At 26.4% G+C, this 23,963-nt stretch overlaps 1 protein-coding gene across 1 annotated transcript in view; it reads right to left on the bottom strand.

Moving 5' to 3' along the window:
* LOC111639012 (lachesin-like) overlaps positions 1–23,963 on the bottom strand; it is a 45,224-nt gene that overhangs the window by 5,979 nt on the left and 15,282 nt on the right. Inside the window, exons 3-8 of the mRNA XM_023384793.1 lie at positions 10,040–10,247; positions 8,846–9,001; positions 8,579–8,744; positions 8,078–8,132; positions 6,761–6,968; positions 3,336–3,467 (exon numbers count right to left, since the gene is read on the bottom strand). Of these exons, the coding sequence (XP_023240561.1) occupies positions 3,336–3,467; positions 6,761–6,968; positions 8,078–8,132; positions 8,579–8,744; positions 8,846–9,001; positions 10,040–10,247 (925 nt within the window). The remainder of the gene's footprint in view (positions 1–3,335; positions 3,468–6,760; positions 6,969–8,077; positions 8,133–8,578; positions 8,745–8,845; positions 9,002–10,039; positions 10,248–23,963) is intronic.

Genomic DNA, 23,963 nt, shown 5'->3' with positions numbered 1-23,963 from the left:
CTCAACTGTCATTAAGCAAAATGAACGGGTTTACTTTCCTTACAACTATTTATTTGCATATAGCTAAATTAAAAGGTCTTAATCATTGTATCAAACCGAATTTTCCAGTAGTTAAAAGGTGTATGTATATACACATGAACATCAAATAAACGTTTAAAATATAAAAGCTAGAATACTTTCTGTATCGAGTTTTATGGTAACTTATAGCAGCTTAGAGGTTTGGTTCGAGTGTAACGAGGATAAATATAGGCCTACTAGAAAAAAATACCATACTGGAATAAGAAAAAACACAAGTAAAAACCACAAAGTAGAATAAATCACATAAAATTCAACATAAAATAATATAAAAAACAAGTTTAAAAAAACAGATAAAACAAGTAGAAACCCAGGCAAAACTGGCCGAATAGATAAGAAAATAATAATAAAAATCGCTTAATAAATTTAAAAACTTGAAAATAATTAAATTTAAATAAATTTTAACTCATTTAAACTTAAAAAAATCGAGAAATTTAAACCTAAACATCGCCATCAACTTTAAAGATTTTCTCCTCTATGCTCTCGTGTAATAAAAGTAAAACAAGTATCAGAGATCTGACGTAACAATTTTACTCATATTTAAATCAATTATATAATTAATTAATTAAATTTAGAGTAAAGAAAACAATCGAAATTAATCGATTATATCAAGTTAATTGTAATAAATGAATGGATACCAGTCGATAGTATACGAACTAAATCGAAGTGTCGTATAGTATATTTGCATGAAGGTAATGTGTCGTTAATATTGTTTTACAGCTCACAGACGAAGCTAGAGCTACATCAAGGGATAAACTAAACTATTGCTTTGGGAATAAATAGCTGAAGGCAGAAATATATTGCAATCAGGAGCACACGAGGCAGAACTTTCTATCCCTTTATGAATTTGCATATCAAACTGTAATTAAACTTTGTAATAAAGAATGGAAAATTCTTCATCAAAATACTGTATAAATTGTTTAATTAAAATAATTTTCTAATGAATCTTTAACTTATAATAATTATAAGTAAAAATCTTTATATTTTCGGAACGATTTTAATGTCAACTGATTAATCTAGATTTATGCCAATCTATTCTACCCGTTCGTACGTCAGGCTGTCTGCACATGATTTTACTAAATTAATTTCTGTCATTGCAACTGTCTAAACTCTTTAATCTGACAAAATGGTTCCTCTTAAATCTGTACAAATTCAGTAGCCGGTAAATTTGATTATCTAGGCATTAATTTTAATCATTTTACTAAAACCTTTTTACTTTTTTTTTTTATTTTATATTATATATTTAAATTAAGATAAAATCTTATAAAATTAGCGAATTAAATTAGACGAATTAGTAGTAATTTTTAAAGTTAAATCTATTTATATAATTTTTTAAAATAAAATTAATGTACTTAAATTAATTTAATTTCGTTATAACGAGGTGAAATTATATTAAAGTAAATAAAGTTTTTATAAAATTTAGTTTATAAAAGAGAGAGAATTTTAAATAATTTTTATGTAATTTGAGAATATTTTAATTGTTTTAATATATAAAAGAATAAATATGTTAAACATAAAGTAAATTAAATTAAAAAAATGCTTTATTTAAAATATAAATTCGATTATAAAAGTATTTTATTCGTTATAACAAAACTTAACTTGATTACATTAAAACGCCTCTAATTTTTATTATAATTAAAAATTTAATTTATTTATAAACGTTTTAAAAATTAAATAGCATAAAACGATACATTTTACACGATTAAAACCTTAATTAATTTCAAAAAATTCGATATAACGGCAATTAAAAAACGACTACTCATTGTAACGAAATATTTAAAATTGAAAGGAAATTTAATATATTTAAATAATATATAAACATTTAATTTAGAAACGGCGTTTGTTATCGATAATTTTCTTTAATAATAACGCACATTTATGCATTGGTTGTAAAGTGGAGTAATTCATAGCAAAGTCGACGTACTGTACGTTGCATAATATTTCCATCATAGTAATCAGTGAAGAGGCATGACCGGAATATTATTCATTTGTCATTCATAGTGTAAACCTTTACATTATAAATGAGAAATGCAAATTATCAAAATCATTCATTTTGACTGCGTATATCGCTATTTCCTATCAACGTCCCATTCCATTAAGTTCCATTGACATAACTTTGACCTAATGCCATAAATGTCTAAACTTAAAATCTGCATTTAATATTTTCCTCATGTTTAAGTAATACGTTTCCATCAAACTTATGTGTAAAATAATTTATAATATTTAATAAAAACTTTCTCCAATCACCACCACCATCATCATCATCTATATAAAATATTATAAAATATTTAAAAATTCTTAAGGAAAACATTAAAAATTAATAATCATAAAATTTAATTTTCCAATTCTCATCTCCATCCTCCCATTACAGAATTTATTCTTTATCAGATTTAAGTGTAAAATAATTTATAATATTTAATAGAAATTTTTCCCAATCATCATCATTATCATCATCTATTTAAAGTATAAAATATATTTTAAAAAATTCTTAAGGAAAATACTAAAATTTAATAATAATTAATACATATTCGTAATAAGATTTAATTTACCAATTCTCATCTCCATCCTCCTATTACAGAATTTATTCTTTATTTGCTCTTCCATTATCTTAATTATAATAAGGTTAAGGATTTAGTCTTAATAATTCTTAAATATTTTGTTATAATTAAGGGTACGCATGCCATAATAAAATAAGATTACTGTTTAGCTTTCCCAAATATAAACCCTATTAGTGGGGTGTAGTGATCAATGTTATTCAATTAGTGAGCGGGGTCTGTCAAACCTCAGAATAATAACCACTAATTTCATCCAATAACCCATAATAACTTACATTTAGACGGCTATACGAAACTAGTTTCGTTACAGGCAGACAGACGGACAGTTTAAGTATACTTTATAGCGATTTTTTTTCTGAAGAATTTTAGTTTTTCCTTCGATTATGAGACGGAGAAGAGCGTGGATTTTGTAATTTTTTTAAAAATAAAAATCTCATTTAAAATTAAAATGATATTCAAAGATTTAAGAAAACTGATAAAGAAGTAAAGTGAAAGAAAATAAAAATTTTTATATGTTACAATAAGCTTTGATATCCTTTCAAGAAAGGAAGAAAAAAAAGGGGGGAAATGTATAGAAGATAGAGAGGCAGCAACGTAATATAATTGCTTGAGTCTTTGACATAGTAGAAAGGAGATGAAAATTGGGACTTTTTCTCGGTTCCTGTCAAAGGACTAGAATAGGATTAAGTGCAGTGACTGTGTTACCTTTCTCTGCTGGTCTGGACATAGCACTCGGTGGGTGGCCATTTAGTAACTTCTCTGACTTGGCATGGAAGGCTTCTGGACCTTGGGAAGAAGATGTTGAAGACGGAGGTGGGATTTCTAAAAGACGAGATCAGATAAGGGGATTAGGAAAAAGGGTGGAAATATTCTGTAGATGCTATCTGAGATGTCCAGAATAATACAAAAATATATGTCACCGGTAAATTTATTTTATGTGACAAGTTACTTCATTCCTGAAGATGTAAAGAGTTGAAAAATTACAGTACAATTTAATTTAAAAAATTTTAAAGAAATTTTTATATACTTTTATAAGAAAAAAAATTTCTTAAATCATATTATTCAATCGATTTTCCTTTTTTTAAAATCGACGAAACGAAAATTAAATAAATATATATGTATTAAAAAAAATTCTTAAAATCTCTTAACCTTTCTTGCGAGTAGAAAAATTTAATAATAATAATAATAATAATAATATAGTGAGAAAAAATCATTTATAAAATACTTATATATAAGAATACAAGAGCCCTATTCACTGCACTTATACCTAATTCTAGTTTTAATTATATTATTATTATATAAGAAGAATGGAAGTCGTAAGAATATATTTTTGAGTGTTAGCGTTAAAAGATAATATGATGACCAGCAAACGACCAGTAGAGCACTAAAATAGAATCCTATTTTTCAAAATCGAAATCCTTACTTTCATTCGTGCGTGTATCTTCCATCTATTCTATATCTTTCACCTGGAGTCTTCGATGAAATGCGTTTTCCATCAAGCGATTCACTTCTATCGAACATGATGGTCATTGGACCAGAGCGTGAACTCTTATAGAAGGTCGAGAAAGAGGTCTTACTTCTTCTTAGCAAAAACTGTCGCAAATTTCTACTCCCCCGTCAATAGCAGAAGCATTCTTTACCAAGGAAAAGAGGTCAAACTGTAGGGCATGGGTGTTTTACCCACCCCAATATGACATCTTGGCCATCAGATGTTCATGACACTCCTGTCTGTTGTTGGAGTGGAAAGACCAAGAGAATGCCAAAGAATTGCTTTTCAAATGAAGATAAACGTTGGAAATTTACTAAGGAATTTTATTTCTCTTCTTAATTCCTTATAAACCTTTTATATATACTAATATATGAAATTTTTAATCTTTGTTAATTAAGTAAAGGATCAAAAAGAATCGAAGGAAAATAATTGAATTTTTAATAACCTACAATAATTAGTAAGAAAGTAATTAAATGTAAAAAAAAGAATATATATTAAAAAAATTAACAAAATTTCAATTAAAATGATTTCTAATGATCGTATATTAATGCGTTTAAGGTTAAAAATATAAAAATTCACAAAATAACAAAAATGTTTAACTTGTTTAAAGATTAAAAAAAGAGGAGAATTAATTTTAAAGCCAAATACTTTTAAAAACAACTTCGTATATCATTTGCATTTTTGAAACTACACTTTTAATTTTGGTATTTATAAAAAAAAATAAATAAAAAAGAGAGATAATAAATAAAAGTGAAAAAGCCAAAGAATCATCGTTCATCTTTCCCATGAACTAGAAACAGAAAGCAAAGGAGTGGAGTTTAAGTCAAGATGCTTCAGTTTTACAGCCGACATACGTTAGAGTTAGGCACGTATGGCATGTACTCCTTCCCAAATTGAGACTGCACCATATTACAGTTTTTTTCTCCTATCCAACTTGGCTGCCATGCCACAAAAAACAAAAAAAAAGAGGGAAGAAAAAAAAGAAGAGAGGCTTGGCATTCTTGCACTGTAAAAATCTCTAGTGCGTGCTCTTTTTTTCCCTCTTCCTCCTCCTCCTCCTCCCTTTCTTGTCTCCTCCACCTCCTCTTCCGTTCTACTCTCACATCCAGTCGTAAAGAATGTAGATCTTCCTTAACGGCTGGGTCATGTTCAACTTTCTCTAGTGATCTACGTTACACTTGTGAGCTATTTATTGTCATCGAATTGGTCTCGATTCGCACGTTATCAGTAACCTCACTGGAATGGTACAGACTTTGTACTGAGGCTTGCTAATGCGATCAGCCTTTCCTTTAAAAGTCACCAACAGGAAATTAAGTGCTGGGTGAAAGAGCATTAGACAATTCGTTAGCTATAGAGTTTGAATTATCGTTCCGAATGAGTAAGGAAAGAAGATAACGTCTTGACAATATATATATATATATAGTTAGATAAAATATCGTTCGTTTCCTGCAAGTTTAGTAATTAAGTAGACGAGTATTCTTTCGGTTTCGACAGTTATAAATTTTATAAAGGTGATAAAAGTGATAGAAATTCGAATATTCTTGATATCTAGCAGACAGGAAACGGTTGATGCCATATTTGACGTTTTATCCGATAGCATCTAAAATATATCCCCAACTTCAACAGAATAGATCAATTAAGCGTGAAATCAAACTGTAAAGAGTTTTAAATTGTAAATTTATAACAATTTGACTTTATCTAAGTAACAATATGTTCACTCTTTTACGTGTTTTCCCTATTTTAAAGTGATTTTTTTCCACTTCATCCGTGCGGGAATTGGCTCAAAAATATCAAAATTTGATACGATCTTTCAGAGAATATATTTTAATATTTCAAATTTTTAAACTGAAATTACGGCTTAAAATCGCTTTAAATTTAAGAAAAAAAATATATTGTGACAAATTTAATCAATTTTTTCGGATGATTTTTTAATAAAGGATGTGAAAAGTAGGTTTTGAGAAGTTATACAATAACAATTTAGTAGAAAGCTCCATTTAAGCAAAGAGAGAGAGAGAAGTAGAAGAAAGTAGTAGTAGTAGTTGCATTTTAGAATCTGATTTTCCCCCACTTTCTGTTTTCTTTCGTACTCTGCTAGATTGGTTTTATGTCCCACAGCACCTGTAGGTTAATTCTCTTTCGGCGGTGAAAAGCTTACAACTTTTCGTAAATATTGACTTGCCTTATACAATATACCTTTAGTTATGTATAGCTTTAGGGGATACACACGAAGGAAGATATTGTGTAGAAATTCCTATAGAGAAATAAACTGGCAACATTCGACTCTGCTTCAGGCAATGAAAATGTCTACTTTATTTTATTTTATTTTATTTTTATCGAGGATTTTAGTTTTATTCAAAGTCGATTTAATCTAAATCCAAATATACTTTATTTTGCTTTATTTTTTTTCTATCATTACACTTCAATGCATAAATTTTTATAACCGATATGAAAGTATCCTTCGTTTCTTCCTCTTTTAGTCAATAAATATATGTTTGGATGATCAGTCAATGCCACAGGAAGGTCATTTCACCTAAAGATCTCCAGCTGAAGAGGAGGAGGAAATCTAGCAAGATTTCCTGGATATCAATCCAAGATAAATTTAGTATTCTGNGTAATAAATAAAATACAATTAGAAACTCACCGACAACTTCTATATATCCTACTTGACTTTTCATAGGTGAAGTGTTAATTTGACACATATACTGTCCACGATCTCGTTCTTGTACATCATCAATGTGAAGCCACCATGTTCTATGTGCATTGTGTGTTACACGGTAACGAGAATTTCGAGTTATAACACGATTCTGTAAGGTGAGTAAAGTATACCTATCTGTATGGATCCAAGCCACCTAAAAATTTTAGCATAAATTTTAAAATCAATATAAGCAATATTAATATAGAAATAATATAAAAAAGTATAATATATATACGTGTTATTTAATACAATATATATTGGCTTATATATATATATATATAGAAAGAGAGAATTTATACGAAGAATGTCTTTATATCGAGAAAAGTTCGATATTTCAGCAACGTTTCTCCTTTCAAATAACTTATAGGCGAAGAATAGAAATTGCAGTATTGGGTTCATAAAAAATCGATCTTAACTGAGCAGGTGATAGAATCTATCCTTCTGTTCCTGATGCTCAATAGTGGATAAAATCGATAAGATTACTGCATTATGAGTTTATAGAAATGGTTTCTAGAAGAAAGAAAGAAAGAGAGAATTTATCGTCACGTATCAACCATTTTAAATCATAATAAAGTAAAAGTTGTGGTTTCTTGTATAAGTAGTGACATCGAAACGGCAATGATCAATATTAATATAATTTTCTAAGTTATCTTCTGTCACACTTTATTAAATTTTCGTTTTGCGGTCCACACGCATCGCATCACTGCTTTTTCCTGTTCATCCAACTGATTGTAATTAAACTTGCAACATGTCTATTGACCAATTTAGTTCGAGTTTGTAATATAAATCATTGTTTATTTGTCAAAATAATGAAAACCAGAAGAGTAATTCAAACAGAATTAGAATAATTGATATACACATATAAACGAGTGTATAAAGAATTTTATACATAACATTTAATAATGGTTTAAGATGAAGAGATAAATTAATAATAATGTCGTTTAAAATTTTAATGTTATTTATCTTTTGTATGATAATTTATTGTGTTTATTATATTTTACAAGAGAAGAATTTAAAGGTAGAAAAGTGTAAAAATGATTAAGTGTTTAACAACAATAGAAATACAACATTAACAAGAATCTTGCGGCTCCTGAATTTGAAAAGATGTTTTATAAAAAAAAAATGATGATAAAAAAACTGTGTAGCGATATAAAATAGTTCAACCGAGGAAAAAATACTTAGAAATTTCGGAATAACAACGAAATGATGCATGCAAATAATCAAAAATATGTAAACAAAGAAACAATTCAAGAAGAAACTAACAAAAAAATATATAGAATGGCCTAAAGGGTATGTTACATCCTCTAATAAAAATGAACTAAAGGAAGAAAATATTGAATATTATCTTTAAAAATATATATAAATATATTAAATCTAATACGTTGAAAAATTAAATCAGAAGCTATTAATAAATAAATAAAAAAACTGTAGTGATAAAATTATAAGATAAAAGTCTTATAATGAAAGAAATGTTGGGTAATAAACAAAAGTTTTTATATATAGGCCTATATATATAGAAGTCATACTAAAACTTAAAGGGTACTTTTCAAAGAGAATAGGGAAAAAAACAAGAATGTAAAGGTAACATTTCTATTCTTCTAACAAAAAATAAAGCCACAAATTGAAGTAATCTCATCATTGCAAAGGTTTCGAGAATGTTGAAGAGGCACCATACAAAACTTTGGTAAACTAACAGAAATCAGAACGATATATAAAGAAATCTAAAGGAAAAGAAAAATAAAAAGAAAGAGAGAGGTTGCAAACATCTTGTTATATAAATATAAGAGACAAGAAAACTTACAATTTACGCTGAGAACAATACGTTTGCTAACGGATGTAGGAACACCATTAGATGCTATACATAGATAGGCACCCATGTGAAGACGGCTGATTTTTGTGACATTCAAGTAAGGACCTTTCACAGACGCAACTACAAAATGAAAGAAAAACAAAATCCAATCATCCACTAAGAAAAAAAAAAGAGCAAACAAAGGATAGCGCTTCTTTAGTTTGTTTCGTCCGTTAACTCACCTTTCTTTCTTCCGAATGCAATTTCTTGCCCATCCTCTCTTCTCCAAGTAACTTCTGGTTCTGGTGAACCAACGGCCACGCATCTTAAACTCATGTCCGCTCCTTCTCTTACTTCTGAATCAGAACTGGTGAGAATTTCATCAATTTGGGGAGGTACTGCAACAAAAACAAGCATAAAAATAGTCTCTTTTATAGTCGGCTTAGGAGCTAGTGCACCATTACGCTCGGTTTTCGACCTCCTAGAGGTCTTTCAGTCTGACTATGATACAAGAAGTAGTCAGCGATACTTGTCAAGGGGATAGGCCTAGAGGGATTTACTGTCCGTGTCACAACTGACAACATGATACCAATTTAATGGTATTGTAAATTTCTAGGCATGGGTTAAACTCCACCGAGGCTTTCCTACCAATCGATGCAGGATGAGTGAAGCATTCGCTGTTGACAGCGAGGTGAAGCTATTTTGAAGAGTGTAAAAGGGGCTACTGGTTAAGAGTGGAATAAAGTAAATGGTATTACATACTCTAAAAGTCTTAGTTCATTGCATATTAATGCTTAATGAGTTGTAGCCCGAATAAATTTTTAAAAAGTAAACTTTTCATAATATTCGCCAACGAATTTCTTCTCTTATTACACGTATTCTTTACATTAAAAAAAAAGCAGTAATTTTACTTGAAATTTTTAGACTCTTTCTAGTTTTCAACGTTGTAAAAAATCATATATAAAGTTTAATTTCATTCGTAACTAGAATAAATAAAATATTTGTAAAGGACATTTTCATTCGTGAAAATTTTTACAAATTACAAAAGACGTTAAGAAAAATATGAAATAATTTGTGTAAATAAAACAAAATGCATTTTCTACGGGAGTGTGTTGTTAGAGATTACAGATAGCGATGCCATCATCAACATGAAAAGATCACTGAGCCATCTGTCTTGGTTCCCGTACATTAGATTGTTAGGTTACTACATAAATAAGAAGCACTATGTTCGGTGATGAAAGGAGAACAGCATTAATCGTTCCCTCTTTCTGTTGGTTGTATACTAGAATAAGACAGCAGGCTACCTAAGTCGTATTATTAAAGAGAAAACTTTGCTTCTAGTAATTTATACGCCGAATTTATTTGCTGTAAATTAATAAATAAATCAACTACGAAAAAAAAAATGAGTAATAAATAAAATACAATTAGAAACTCACCGACAACTTCTATATATCCTACTTGACTTTTCATAGGTGAAGTGTTAATTTGACACATATACTGTCCACGATCTCGTTCTTGTACATCATCAATGTGAAGCCACCATGTTCTATGTGCATTGTGTGTTACACGGTAACGAGAATTTCGAGTTATAACACGATTCTGTAAGGTGAGTAAAGTATACCTATCTGTATGGATCCAAGCCACCTGAAAATTTTAGCATAAATTTTAAAATCAATATAAGCAATATTAATATAGAAATAATATAAAAAAGTATAATATATATACGTGTTATTTAATACAATATATATTGGCTTATATATATATATATATAGAAAGAGAGAATTTATACGAAGAATGTCTTTATATCGAGAAAAGTTCGATATTTCAGCAACGTTTCTCCTTTCAAATAACTTATAGGCGAAGAATAGAAATTGCAGTATTGGGTTCATAAAAAATCGATCTTAACTGAGCAGGTGATAGAATCTATCCTTCTGTTCCTGATGCTCAATAGTGGATAAAATCGATAAGATTACTGCATTATGAGTTTATAGAAATGGTTTCTAGAAGAAAGAAAGAAAGAGAGAATTTATCGTCACGTATCAACCATTTTAAATCATAATAAAGTAAAAGTTGTGGTTTCTTGTATAAGTAGTGACATCGAAACGGCAATGATCAATATTAATATAATTTTCTAAGTTATCTTCTGTCACACTTTATTAAATTTTCGTTTTGCGGTCCACACGCATCGCATCACTGCTTTTTCCTGTTCATCCAACTGATTGTAATTAAACTTGCAACATGTCTATTGACCAATTTAGTTCGAGTTTGTAATATAAATCATTGTTTATTTGTCAAAATAATGAAAACCAGAAGAGTAATTCAAACAGAATTAGAATAATTGATATACACATATAAACGAGTGTATAAAGAATTTTATACATAACATTTAATAATGGTTTAAGATGAAGAGATAAATTAATAATAATGTCGTTTAAAATTTTAATGTTATTTATCTTTTGTATGATAATTTATTGTGTTTATTATATTTTACAAGAGAAGAATTTAAAGGTAGAAAAGTGTAAAAATGATTAAGTGTTTAACAACAATAGAAATACAACATTAACAAGAATCTTGCGGCTCCTGAATTTGAAAAGATGTTTTATAAAAAAAAAATGATGATAAAAAAACTGTGTAGCGATATAAAATAGTTCAACCGAGGAAAAAATACTTAGAAATTTCGGAATAACAACGAAATGATGCATGCAAATAATCAAAAATATGTAAACAAAGAAACAATTCAAGAAGAAACTAACAAAAAAATATATAGAATGGCCTAAAGGGTATAAAAGTTCATATAACTCATATATAAAATTAATCATAAAAACAGCCAAATTAAAGACATATTAATTAATTATATAGGCCTTTATATATATATATATATATCTATATATAAACTAAAATATAACTTATATATTTACAGTAGGCCTATTTATATCTCATACTCGCATTCATGAATATTTACTTCATGTTGATTTTATAATTAGTAGCAAACTTTTACATTAACAAATGAATATTTGCTTTAATAAGATTATTTTTAGAAGAATTTAATCGCTATTGTAGTTTTAATAATGTTTATTATGGATTTTATCAATTATAATAATTGTAATTATACGAAAAGTAGAATATTTTACCTCTAGAACTTGGTTACTGATTGTTAAAATTGAGACGTAAGATCAATAGTAATTCAAAACTTGATTAATTGTATCGTTTCTATGATAACATCCCTCGAGCTAACTGTTCTATCTGTTATCAAAATATTATGATTGAAAATAAGTAGAAAAATCTATATCTAGTAGTGAATTATACATTAAAGTAAGTAAAATATTTTGTATTTAAGACAGTATAAATGCTTACTGTAATTTAAAAAATAAATTTCTTTTGCTAATTTGATAAACGGTAATGCAATTAAAAATTGATATATGCCTTTATTAAAGTGCCTGTAGGCGATATCTACATATATTTAATGTATAAACCCTTAGAAACATCATTTTCAATTGGTTTATACGAAGCAACATCAAGCGATATTATTCGTAATTAAACTGTAAAATTAACCAATAAAACTTTCTCAAATTTAAACACAAACTTTATTTAACCAATCGCATCGCAGAACAGCGCATTATTTTTAACTTATAAATTAAAAACGAAATTTATGTAAATAAATAAAATTATATAAGTAATTTTGAACAGAAAATATTCTAGATTTTATGAATAATATATTTTAGATTCTTCACGAGATTAATTTGTATTCTAGCTTAATTTTTGCTTGATTTAGACTTAGTCAGTTTATACTTGATGTTAATGTAACACATCATTTTCTATAATAAAAAATATGGTAATAAATCTATTTTAAGTAACTTTTATGATTTCAGTTCATTACAAAATAGAAAAAGAAGTATTTATAATGTGTATATAGGCTGATATAAAAACATGAAAACTTCAAAAGAGAGAAGAAACTTATTTTCTTCTCTCAATATTATTCAATTTTTTTTTAATGTTCTCTAGAAATGAATTAAGAGTTTTAACAATTCTGCCAGATTGATGTTGACGAATCAGTTCACGTAAAAGAGGCAAAAACTAAAGTGGATTTACTTCAAGTTACCATTACTGCACAAACGAAATGACTTCAGGTCTCGGCAATGTCATCAACTCGACTTTGGTCCCGTTACTTCGCTTGTCTGTCAACTGTAATGGTCTTTTAGACAGAAGTTTTGGGATGTTCGACTTATGTCTAGTTTCTTTTGATTTAGTTCTTTTTTTTCCTTTTTATATACACTTCTCTCTTTTAATCCTGTACTGTACGTTTAACTTAAACACAATGAGAATATATCCTCCTAAACAATTCTATTTTAAGTTTTATAAGAAAAATAAGAAAACAAGAGTTAAAAAATTGTGATAAACTGTCTTTTTCCTTTAATCAAATTACCAATTCAACTTGTTTAATAATAAATTAATGAAGCGAACATTTTAAAGATATTTATTCTCTCCAAGTTTTTCCTTAACTGAAAGTTGAATACAACGTTAATGGATTTCAGTCAAATAAATAAACCACAATAACGTTACAAGTTCTTTCAGAATAGTTCTCGATTTTTGTTGCATGTGGAACATCGATATAAATTATTCCACACATTATTATAGCCGAAAGCTGGAGTTTATTTTGTTTACTTTGTTTAAATTATGCACATTTACAATCAGAATTCATAAAGTTTTGATATTAAATTTACGTGATAAATTAAAAAAAAAATAATACTTAAAAATCTGTATAAATTAATTCGTTTAATGAGATACGAAGTTGAGAATAAAAGCGACAATAAAGAAATTAATACGCCTACTTTAACCAGATTGGTTAAGGTTTTTTTTAATACGGCCAATAAGTTTTTTTTAAAAAAATAATTTTTCAGTTTCAGAATGTTAAATTTAAATACGACACGCCTTTCTTTAACTTGATTGGTTGTATTAATTAGACCAATAAACGATTAGATTTTAATTTGAATTTTTTAATCGAAAGATTTTTATTGATTTTTTATTAGTAAAATAATTAGTATTTGAGAACGTTTTAAATAAAAACAGAAAGAGTATTTAATCTTGAAATTTTTGCGGTTTCCCAAATTCTTAGTTAATTAAGTATTATTTTTAAATGTTTACTTATCCTGCAATTTTGTGCTTCTCTCTATTGAAGAAAAAAAATTTTCTAATTGGATAAACAAAACATCTGAAAGAAAACAATTCCATTCGATTAGATATTTTTCCAATTTAGAAACATCCCAAGAAACCAATTTTCGTTTGAAACGAAAGATGCCGTGTTTCGGTCCATCTCTTTGCACATAGAAACCATACAAGACTGTGAAAGTGTATAACCATAATAACTATTAAGATTGTTAATAGTCATTCTTCCCTTAAGGAAATTTGCATCCAGCTTTTACTACATCCCATTTTAAACTTTGTCCGGATGTAAAGTAGAGGACAATGTGTTAAGGAACAGAAATTAATTACTCAGTCCTCCCTGCGGAGTACAAGAGAAAGTATAAAGATTACAATCCGATCATAAAACCGCAGCCGAGAGGATGTTGTAATATCAACAACGAAACAATAGTCATTCAGATGGAATGGCTTACATAAAACTATATTGTAAGCATTAATACAATGACAATGTACAAAGTTAACGTCAGATTTACGAATTATTAGTTCATTATTCATCTTAAGTACAGTAATTTCATTCTTTTCTGCATTTTCTTCACTTATTTTTTTTTTTTACTTTCATTATTATTGAAGATTAGATAGCTGACACTAGAAAATGTTTTATTGTCTGGAAATACGATAGTCTTTATTGCTGAATCCGGATTTTTTCCTTTTTTAAAAATAAAAGATTTATGAAATAAAATGCATAATGAAGATGGTCCATACAATATCCTATTTCTTTTTTTTATTCTTATTTATTTTTTGATGCAAACTTTACGATAATTGCAAAATTGGTTGCATGTAAAGAGATTATTTTTTATTCTGAAGTTATAAAAGATTTTTTAAAATATATTATTTTCTTTTTTATGTAATCCTATTACGATCTTATGGAAGGCATCAATTTATCAATCATGAAATATTATAAATTTCTAACACCATATGAAAATAAGTTTACAGGAAAGTATAGAAGAAAACTAATAATTAATTTTGTATCTAAAATTCTTCGAATTTAAATAGTTTCAAGAGATAAATTTGTTTTTTAAAAAAAAAGGATTAAATTAAGTAAATTTTAATTTAAAGTAATTAAATTCCAAGTTTGAAACGAAATTAAGTACAAAAATAAAATTTATTTTTTAACAACTATTATATTACTATGTAACTGATACAAGGTTTACATTCATTAAACATCCTATTATAAGTTATATATATATAAAATAAAAGTAAACTTAATGAACGTTCTTTCTAAAAATAAATTGCATTCTTTTATTTCAAAGTCCATTAATCAATTTTAAGCAATTGACATGGTCAACATATTAACGCGGGACAACGGAGATTCACAAAAGAATGCTTAATTAAGAGAAACACAATTAATGAGTCGAATTCTAAATTATTACGACATAAGTCACCAATGAATTATTTAATTTTCTATTTTTAAAAAATGTTCAATAAATTATTCATTTAAAAGTAAGATAATCTATTTCTAAAAACTTAATTAATATGTTTAACTTTGCTTTTATTATCTTATATTTTTTATTATTTAAATTAATAAATTTTCAGATTTATATATATACGTCTGTTAATTCTTTTCTTGAAAATTTATAGTAATTTTTCGAACATATATTTTAAATTTTAACTATTTTATTTCTTAATCATAATTTAAACAAAAAAATTCAATTTTAGAAGAATTAAACTGTTACTAATTCTTAATCTATAATACATATTATTAATATTTTTTCCGATTTTATAAATTTAAACATTTTTAATATTCATAAAGATAATACAGTTGACCCCCCTAAAACACTGTTGCTAATTCCGTTTTATATGAATTCCATGTTGTACGAGTCACTTAGATTTTACAAATACGTGTGCCGGGCTGTGAACGACACACGTATTTGTAAGACTCGTACAACATGGAATTCATATAAAACGGAATTATCAACAGTGTTATAGGGGGTCAACTGTAATTTCAAATTTTTAATATTTAAAAATATATATATTTTTGGTAGTTTTTTAAACGTTTTTAGTATTTCTGATCAAGTTTAGAAATATTTCTAAAGATATTTTTCCAGTAGACTACATTTTAAATGTTTTTTAAAAACAGATTTTTAACCAAAAAAATTACATAAAAATACAATTTTATACATTCTAAACATTATTACAAATATAATTTTAACATTTTGTAACGTCTAAAATATATTTTTAATATCTCTGAACAATAAAAATTAGGTTTCTAGTATTTGAAACACGTTCATTTTATGTAAATAATTTAATAATATACCCTTCAAATGTTTATAAGTATTATTTTTATAATTTTAATAACTTTTAAAATATATTTTTAAAATATTTTTGGATGTATAAGAATATATATTATTAACATTTCTGAACGACAAAAATTAGGTTTTAGTATTTTAAACAATACCATTTTATACATAAGAATTTAATAACTTGAAGAATATTAATAATGTATTTCTTTTTATTATTTTTGTATTCTAGAACATTTTAAAAATATATTTTATTATATTTTGGTGTTTCCGGACACTTAAAGTTTACTTTAACTATACTTAAACATTTGAAGAAGAACATTTTTTAAATATTTTAAAACATTCTTTTAAAATATACATTTAACATCACCTAACCACATTTTCTTCACTAAAAATAAATCCAAAAAAATGATGATAATTCTGTCACAGCATCAAAATAACATTAAAAAAATACTTATCCATTTATTATTAATTTTATTATTTTTTTGTCATCACGTATCGTTTTTTATAACGCGAAAGAACACGAAAAAAATAAGAAGAAGAAAAAAAATATATAACATATAACGTATAAAATCTACTATTTCTGTACAAGTATTTGTTCATAGCACGCCATATGAATAATAGATTTAGCATATATATATATATATATATTTTTTTTTTCTATACATTTGTTTTCAAGATATAAAAATAATATTAACAACATGCTAAAGTTAGATTTTATTATCATAAAAATGGAAATATTATTATCCTTTACTCTAAAAAATGACTATTAACATAAAAGTAAACATTTCTATGTTTAAGAGATGAATAAAGAAAAATATAAATAGTGAGAAACAAAAGTACAAAACATCCCGTAGAGACGAGTACTGTAGGGTATCTAGATTTTAATAATACATCCAAAATTTAATTATATTGTTCTCAGTCTAATGAGATTTCGTCACTCCTTTGCGGCAGGAAGGTATTGTAGCAACAACAAAGCTAATCAAATCGACTTTTCTCTCTTCTACACGATCATATTTGAATAAAACTTCATATTTAATATACCAGTAGGTTTCGTGTAGAATGCATTAATTCAATTTCGTTGCTGTACGAGAGTAGGAGATCTTAGTAATTGCGGTTAGAAATTATTATTATGATTATTTTTCCATTCTACTCTATTTAATCAACGTCGTTATGTAATTAATGAATGTAATAAATAAAATAATTCTTTTGTCATAAGAGAGAAATAAATATTCTTTGCTTTAATTCGACTGCATATCTTTATTTTATTTTTATTATTTTTTTACAAGATATATATTTATACAATACACGTTAGTTGTATAAATTAAGAAATGAATATTAATAACTGTGTAATTTCTATTAATAAAAATGGAAAATTTGTCCTTGTTATAATGAAAAATGTTATGTTTAAAGATAATAAAATTTGTGTTGTACTGTACTGTACAGTACCTTAATGAGTTTATTATAAGTATAAAGTAAATTATCTCGTTAAAATATTTTAAAATACTTTTTAAAATTCACATTTATATTACATATATTATAAATTATTATGAAGAATTAGACGTAGAAAGTAATAGAATTAGCTTAATCAACATAGACGACATTTTTCCGTAAATGCGTAAGATTTTAAACGATGATTGGTCGAAATGATAAACGAAATAGACCAATGTCCGACGGTTGTTTTTATATTTCAATTTCCTTAACCAATCATTTTTAAGATAAATTTATTTATCGATTAATTTTCGTTAAATTATTTCGCATTTAATATCTTATTTATATTGCAATCGACAAATTTTAATTAAAACGTTTTCTAACATATTTTATTATTTAATTATTAATTATATCGAATTTTAACACGAAAATTTATTATAAATATTCTCAGGCATAAAATAAAGTCAAAGCAATCAAATTTTAAAATTTTCTTAAAAATTCTATAAAGAAAAGTCATAAAATTTTCAATTAAATATACGGATAATTTCAAAATTTAGAAACTAATTACGTTGTAGTTGAATTGATATAATAATGCATCATAATCTATTAGTATAAATTGTGATTATGGTAGATTGGAATGTTTAATAAATTAACATAATTTCGAATGATATAAATTAATATATTAATTTCTAAAATTATGTAAACGTAATGAATAATGATATAATCCATTTACGCTAGGATTTACTCATATCAAAATTGAACGAACGAACATCTATATATACTAAAGCCTAGATTATACAACCAAGTCAAGATATAATTGAACAGAAAATAACGTTATCATCATCATCACTAAAAGGTTTTAGAGGTAAAGCAGATAAGATATCCGATATTATCTACTTTGTCATCTTTTCTGCTACCGATTGAACGATGACCATTTTAAGAAAGAAGAAGACCAGTAAAAATCTTGTCACGAACACTTAGAATTCAACTCCTGTCACATCACTATGGGAAAGTTATATCATCGGCTTTTGTCAGTAGGATGGAAATAGGGGTATCCCACTTGCTGCTGTACAATGATTTACGTATTCCCATTGTTACTGGTCTGAGACTCAAGACACAAAAAAAACTCAACATTTATGGTGCGAGACGGTTCGTCTCATGCGTTCGTAAATTTTATCGTCAGCAATAGGGAGTGAGGAAAACAGGAGAAGTTAGAAAAGGCAGAAGAGAGACAGGCTGTTAAAAGACCAATAAAGTGTGAGGCCGAAAGGCGAATACAGAAAATACCAATCTTATTTCTATCTGCCAACAGTGGAATATTCCAAAAGTAATTTTATAATATTTATGTTACTATATTTTACCGTTTTTGAAATTGAGAACTCGAATTTTTTACCCCCTTTTTTTCCTCTTTATTCTAACCGAACAGCTTGATTTGTTTTGTAAATTAAAAACAAAAAAAAATTTATTACTTTTCGGTATAATTGAATAGTTTCGTTTCCTTTTTCCTTTAAATTAATAACGTTTCAATTATTGTATGTAATTCAACTTGATTTATTAATTTGTAATTACATTTTAAGCTTTATTATAATTAATTAATTTTTAATTTAACAATTACAATATTTATTAAAATGTTTAAACGTTTTTTTTAAATTAAAATTTTATTTATTTTCGAAGTAATTAATTAATATTTAATTCATTTTTTAAAGTGTATATTTACCTATCACTTGATATGAATAGATTTAAGTTAATATTCTGAGTATGCAAGAAGTAATGTGATGTAGGCTACTCGATGAAGAGTGAGAAAAGAGTAAATAGTCTAATACAAAAAAAAAATGAAGAGGAAATGAATAATAGGAGCAAAAATTGAATGGAAGGTAGAAGTATTCTTACTCATTCAACCTGAAACGATTCTGGATAGAAAGATATACGGTCACCATACAATAGGTACTGTACTTTTATGAAAAGAATGTGTTTCACTTAATAAATTTTTACATTAAATTAATTTATGGAAATATTTTCATGCAATTTTTTTAAAACTTTTATTTATTTCTTTGTACTTTCAATAACATTCTAAAATTTAAATAGTATATTATTTTGCATTCTATAAATTTTTATGAAAAAATAAAAAAGTAAATATAAAAAAAATACTCGTCATCACAAAGATATTTTGATATTTACTATACACTTCATTTTGCCATGTCAAAATATCAGAAAACGGAATAAACAATGGCGAGTAAGTTTTGTTCTGTTTAGATATCGATTTTTACTCAAAGTACAACATTAAGCGTAGTCACTGAAAGATAGACACTCTTCAAATTCCATTTGAACAAACACATTCGTTCAGTCTGAAAACGAAACTGCATGAATAAAGAGAAAAAAACTTCGATAGTATATATTCTGTAGTAAAGGAAAATGTAAAGAATTTTTTACTGTTTGTATAGATTATATTTGATGTTGGCTGTTAGAAAGAGTCATTTCATACTTGAACAACATCAAGTTTCGACGTTATTGCTTTCTATATCTTTTCACACATCTGTGACACTTTGTCTTGAAATCAGAAGTTAGTGTATAAAGAAATGTTAGTAATCATTCATTAAAATTTTAAATTAAACATTAAGACAAAGGAAAACTTGCCTATTTTTTTGATGGTAAAAATATTTATTTTTTTATTGCGTCAAGTTGTCTGCATCGACATTTTATGGATATTAAGTGCGACAGGTTTTTTTATCTCTCTTATTGTTTTCTTGAATAAATAATATATATATATATTTATANATATTAAATAAGTTATATTGCTAAAATGTAATTAATAAATTTATAAAAAAAATAAAGTAAAATAAAAACATTTCTTTTCCTTAGACGTAGCAGAGATAAAACTCTACGTGGATACTTGAGAATTTTGGATATACTGTCGATGAGATATATCGAATTGGATGCTATAACGTAAGAGAAATGATTGAAAAATAAACTTTTCATCTTAGTTTAACAAGATGAAAATTGTCAGATTTATGCTTGGAAAGTAATTGGAAACTAAATGGCATGACTTGGAGTACTTAGCAAACATAGCACTTTCTCCTGTCCAACAGCCTCTTTTAGCATAATGAAGCGGAATGTAGAGTAAGAGAGTTGACTATCGAACTTGTGTCTGTTAAATGACTAATCAACTGAATGATTAGTATGCCTGATTAAATGAAAGTTTTCTTCTTTTCACAAAAGATCATTGATTCCTAAATTGAAATTATTGACATTGTCTTTTGTTGACATTATCGTGTGGAAAGCTACATTTACTTGATTGATCTTTTTCGAATTTTTTTCCCTTTTCTCCCGTTTAAGCTCTTCAACATATTTATTCTAAGAGCTTAACTGGCAAAGTTCAATTGTTTAAACCATTAGTCAAGTGTCTGATTCCTGATTGGGTGTGATAAATTGAGATTTAGAAGAAGGTTTCTTTCTAACAAGAAAAAGTATATATACATATACTAGTGAACAGATAATTTTTCATCTTCATTTCAATAAAAATAAATAAGACGTGACGAGATATATTCAAAAAAATATACTTTTCAGATCTATATCCTAATATCTTATATATATATATATATATGATCCTATTTTTATTTATACAGGACTAGATTGATATACGTTATCGAAATCTTATATTTTATTTTCTCTTCCCTGTTTTAATCTTCGAACTTAAACAATATGGAATATCTGTTATTATATTATATGTATTTTATGATCGATTCCCTTCTAGATAAAAGAGAAAATCTTTTAAGAAGGGATCAAGAACATTCTGATACGAAGATGGATCAAACGTTATTGAAATTTTTTGATTGATTAGAAATATTTTTAAGTATATTAAAAATTTAATTAATTATAAATAAAATATATATAAAAAAACCCTTTAAATTAATAAATTATATAACGAGATAGACTTAATTCATTTTAAAGAAGACGAAAAGTTATTTTTTAAAGTGGAAAAAAAGTGATAAAATATTGATAAAAATCCTTGCAAATGTAATGATGCATAATTCAAATATATGACTTTTAAAAGCATTTTTCTTTACTTGTTCAAAACAAATGTGGAATATAATAAATAAAAAAGTAAATATAAAAAAAATACTCGTCATCACAAAGATATTTTGATATTTACTATACACTTCATTTTGCCATGTCAAAATATCAGAAAACGGAATAAACAATGGCGAGTAAGTTTTGTTCTGTTTAGATATCGATTTTTACTCAAAGTACAACATTAAGCGTAGTCACTGAAAGATAGACACTCTTCAAATTCCATTTGAACAAACACATTCGTTCAGTCTGAAAACGAAACTGCATGAATAAAGAGAAAAAAACTTCGATAGTATATATTCTGTAGTAAAGGAAAATGTAAAGAATTTTTTACTGTTTGTATAGATTATATTTGATGTTGGCTGTTAGAAAGAGTCATTTCATACTTGAACAACATCAAGTTTCGACGTTATTGCTTTCTATATCTTTTCACACATCTGTGACACTTTGTCTTGAAATCAGAAGTTAGTGTATAAAGAAATGTTAGTAATCATTCATTAAAATTTTAAATTAAACATTAAGACAAAGGAAAACTTGCCTATTTTTTTGATGGTAAAAATATTTATTTTTTTATTGCGTCAAGTTGTCTGCATCGACATTTTATGGATATTAAGTGCGACAGGTTTTTTTATCTCTCTTATTGTTTTCTTGAATAAATAATATATATATATATATATATATATTAAAAAAACACAGCAATATTTGAAATTTTAATCTAATTACATACAAAAAATCACGACCGTAAGTAGGTAATTTAAAGTTATAATTATTGTTGTATAATAGAATTTTTAATAATATTGCTCTGAAGTTTACAAGATGCAATAAATTTAACGCATTAAATATATATGTTTAAATAATAAATGTTAATAAAATGACAGAAGTTTTAACGTTAACGGGCATGTACTGTATGTACTGTACACGTGGTAGGAGTGATAGAAATTATTTTCAAGTAATTATAAATTCTCATTACTAAGAATATATTAGGGAAGTGTTTAATAAAAATTATACTTATAATAATTAGAAATTACAAGAATTATGTACGTTTGTATACACTAGGCGATTTATGTAAGTACATTATTGAATAACGCTCATTAATTTAGTTGTATCTCTTGAGAAAACAGTAAGGCATTTACCTTCTAACCTATTTACTATTTGTTCAATAGATATCCGCTTTGAGGCTCTGAACAGATCTCTGTCCGATGAGATTAAACGTTGACATCTCAATTCCCGATACAATCCTTACTCCTATATATATATATATATATATATATAGAGAGAGAGAGAGAGAGAAAGAGAGAGGACAGACAACCATAAATGTCAACCCAACTTATGACTCACTTNAGAGCATCTCATCTCTGCACTTACAAAACATTTCCTGAATTTGATGTAGGTGATAATACATCCGGTAGATACTCGTGCCTGTTGACAATGGAGAGAGTGAGGATAAGAATAGATTTTTTTTAAAGAAAGATGCGAGAAAATTATAGACCTATATTTTTATATATTTATAACATTTATTCGCGCATAAATAGTTTTTTCATCCCCCATTTCTCTTTAAAAAATGATGCTATTTTTTCTTATCAATATATCTTTTCTTCTACCCTTTTTTTTTTATACGCCAGATCTAACTTTGATTTCCATATATCACCATTTTCAATGTGATATACGGAAATGCATCCCTATATTCCCTTGAATTATTATTCTTTCCAATATCTTTACATCAATAAACTTTGTCACATTTTGCAATGATTCCACTGTTTCGGAAAGATATATTTCAATTTTTTTTTCTTTTTTTTTATATATTTTTTTTCCTGAAACTATATGAATATATACGGTATATATTATAGTTTACAGTTAGTTAGTTTCTTGTAGGATAAAGTAAAAATTTTTTTCTTTACGTGTAAACTAAAAGATGTGTGTGTGTGTGTGTGTGCAGCATCATCCTCCCTCCTTTGCATCTATAAATTCGAAAGGAGTGTCAAGAAAAATCATAAGAACGGGATTAAATTAATTTTTGAAGAGTGAAAGTAAGTGAAGAGGAATGTTTTATAAAAAAAAAAAAGAAGAATTAAATTAACATTTAAGTTAATTATAAAACACGAAGATTGTTTTCTGTTCGCTTAAACGTTTTATAAAAATAGTAAATTTTATTAGTTTTAATTACAGTTAGTTTTTATCGGCTTGTTTTTTAATTCCTGTCTTACAAGAATTGTATTGTTTTTGTCTTAATCTTAGTTTCAAGCCTTCGGGTTAAGATATAAAAATAAAAAAAAAAATAAAAAGAATTATTTAAGTACAGAACTAAATTAACAACTTTAAGTAAAAAAAAAAAACAATAACAAGCTTATTCGCATTGTTATAATAGTTTTAAGTTGTTTATTATTCTTGTAACACGTTTAAAAAATATTAATGAATTATTTTTTAT

Source organism: Centruroides sculpturatus, unplaced genomic scaffold, assembly GCF_000671375.1.
Source record: "Centruroides sculpturatus isolate CEXI.00-Female unplaced genomic scaffold, Cexi_2.0 scaffold90, whole genome shotgun sequence".
NCBI classification, from domain to species: domain Eukaryota; kingdom Metazoa; phylum Arthropoda; class Arachnida; order Scorpiones; family Buthidae; genus Centruroides; species Centruroides sculpturatus.
This window is presented reverse-complemented; position numbering and strand designations above follow the sequence as displayed.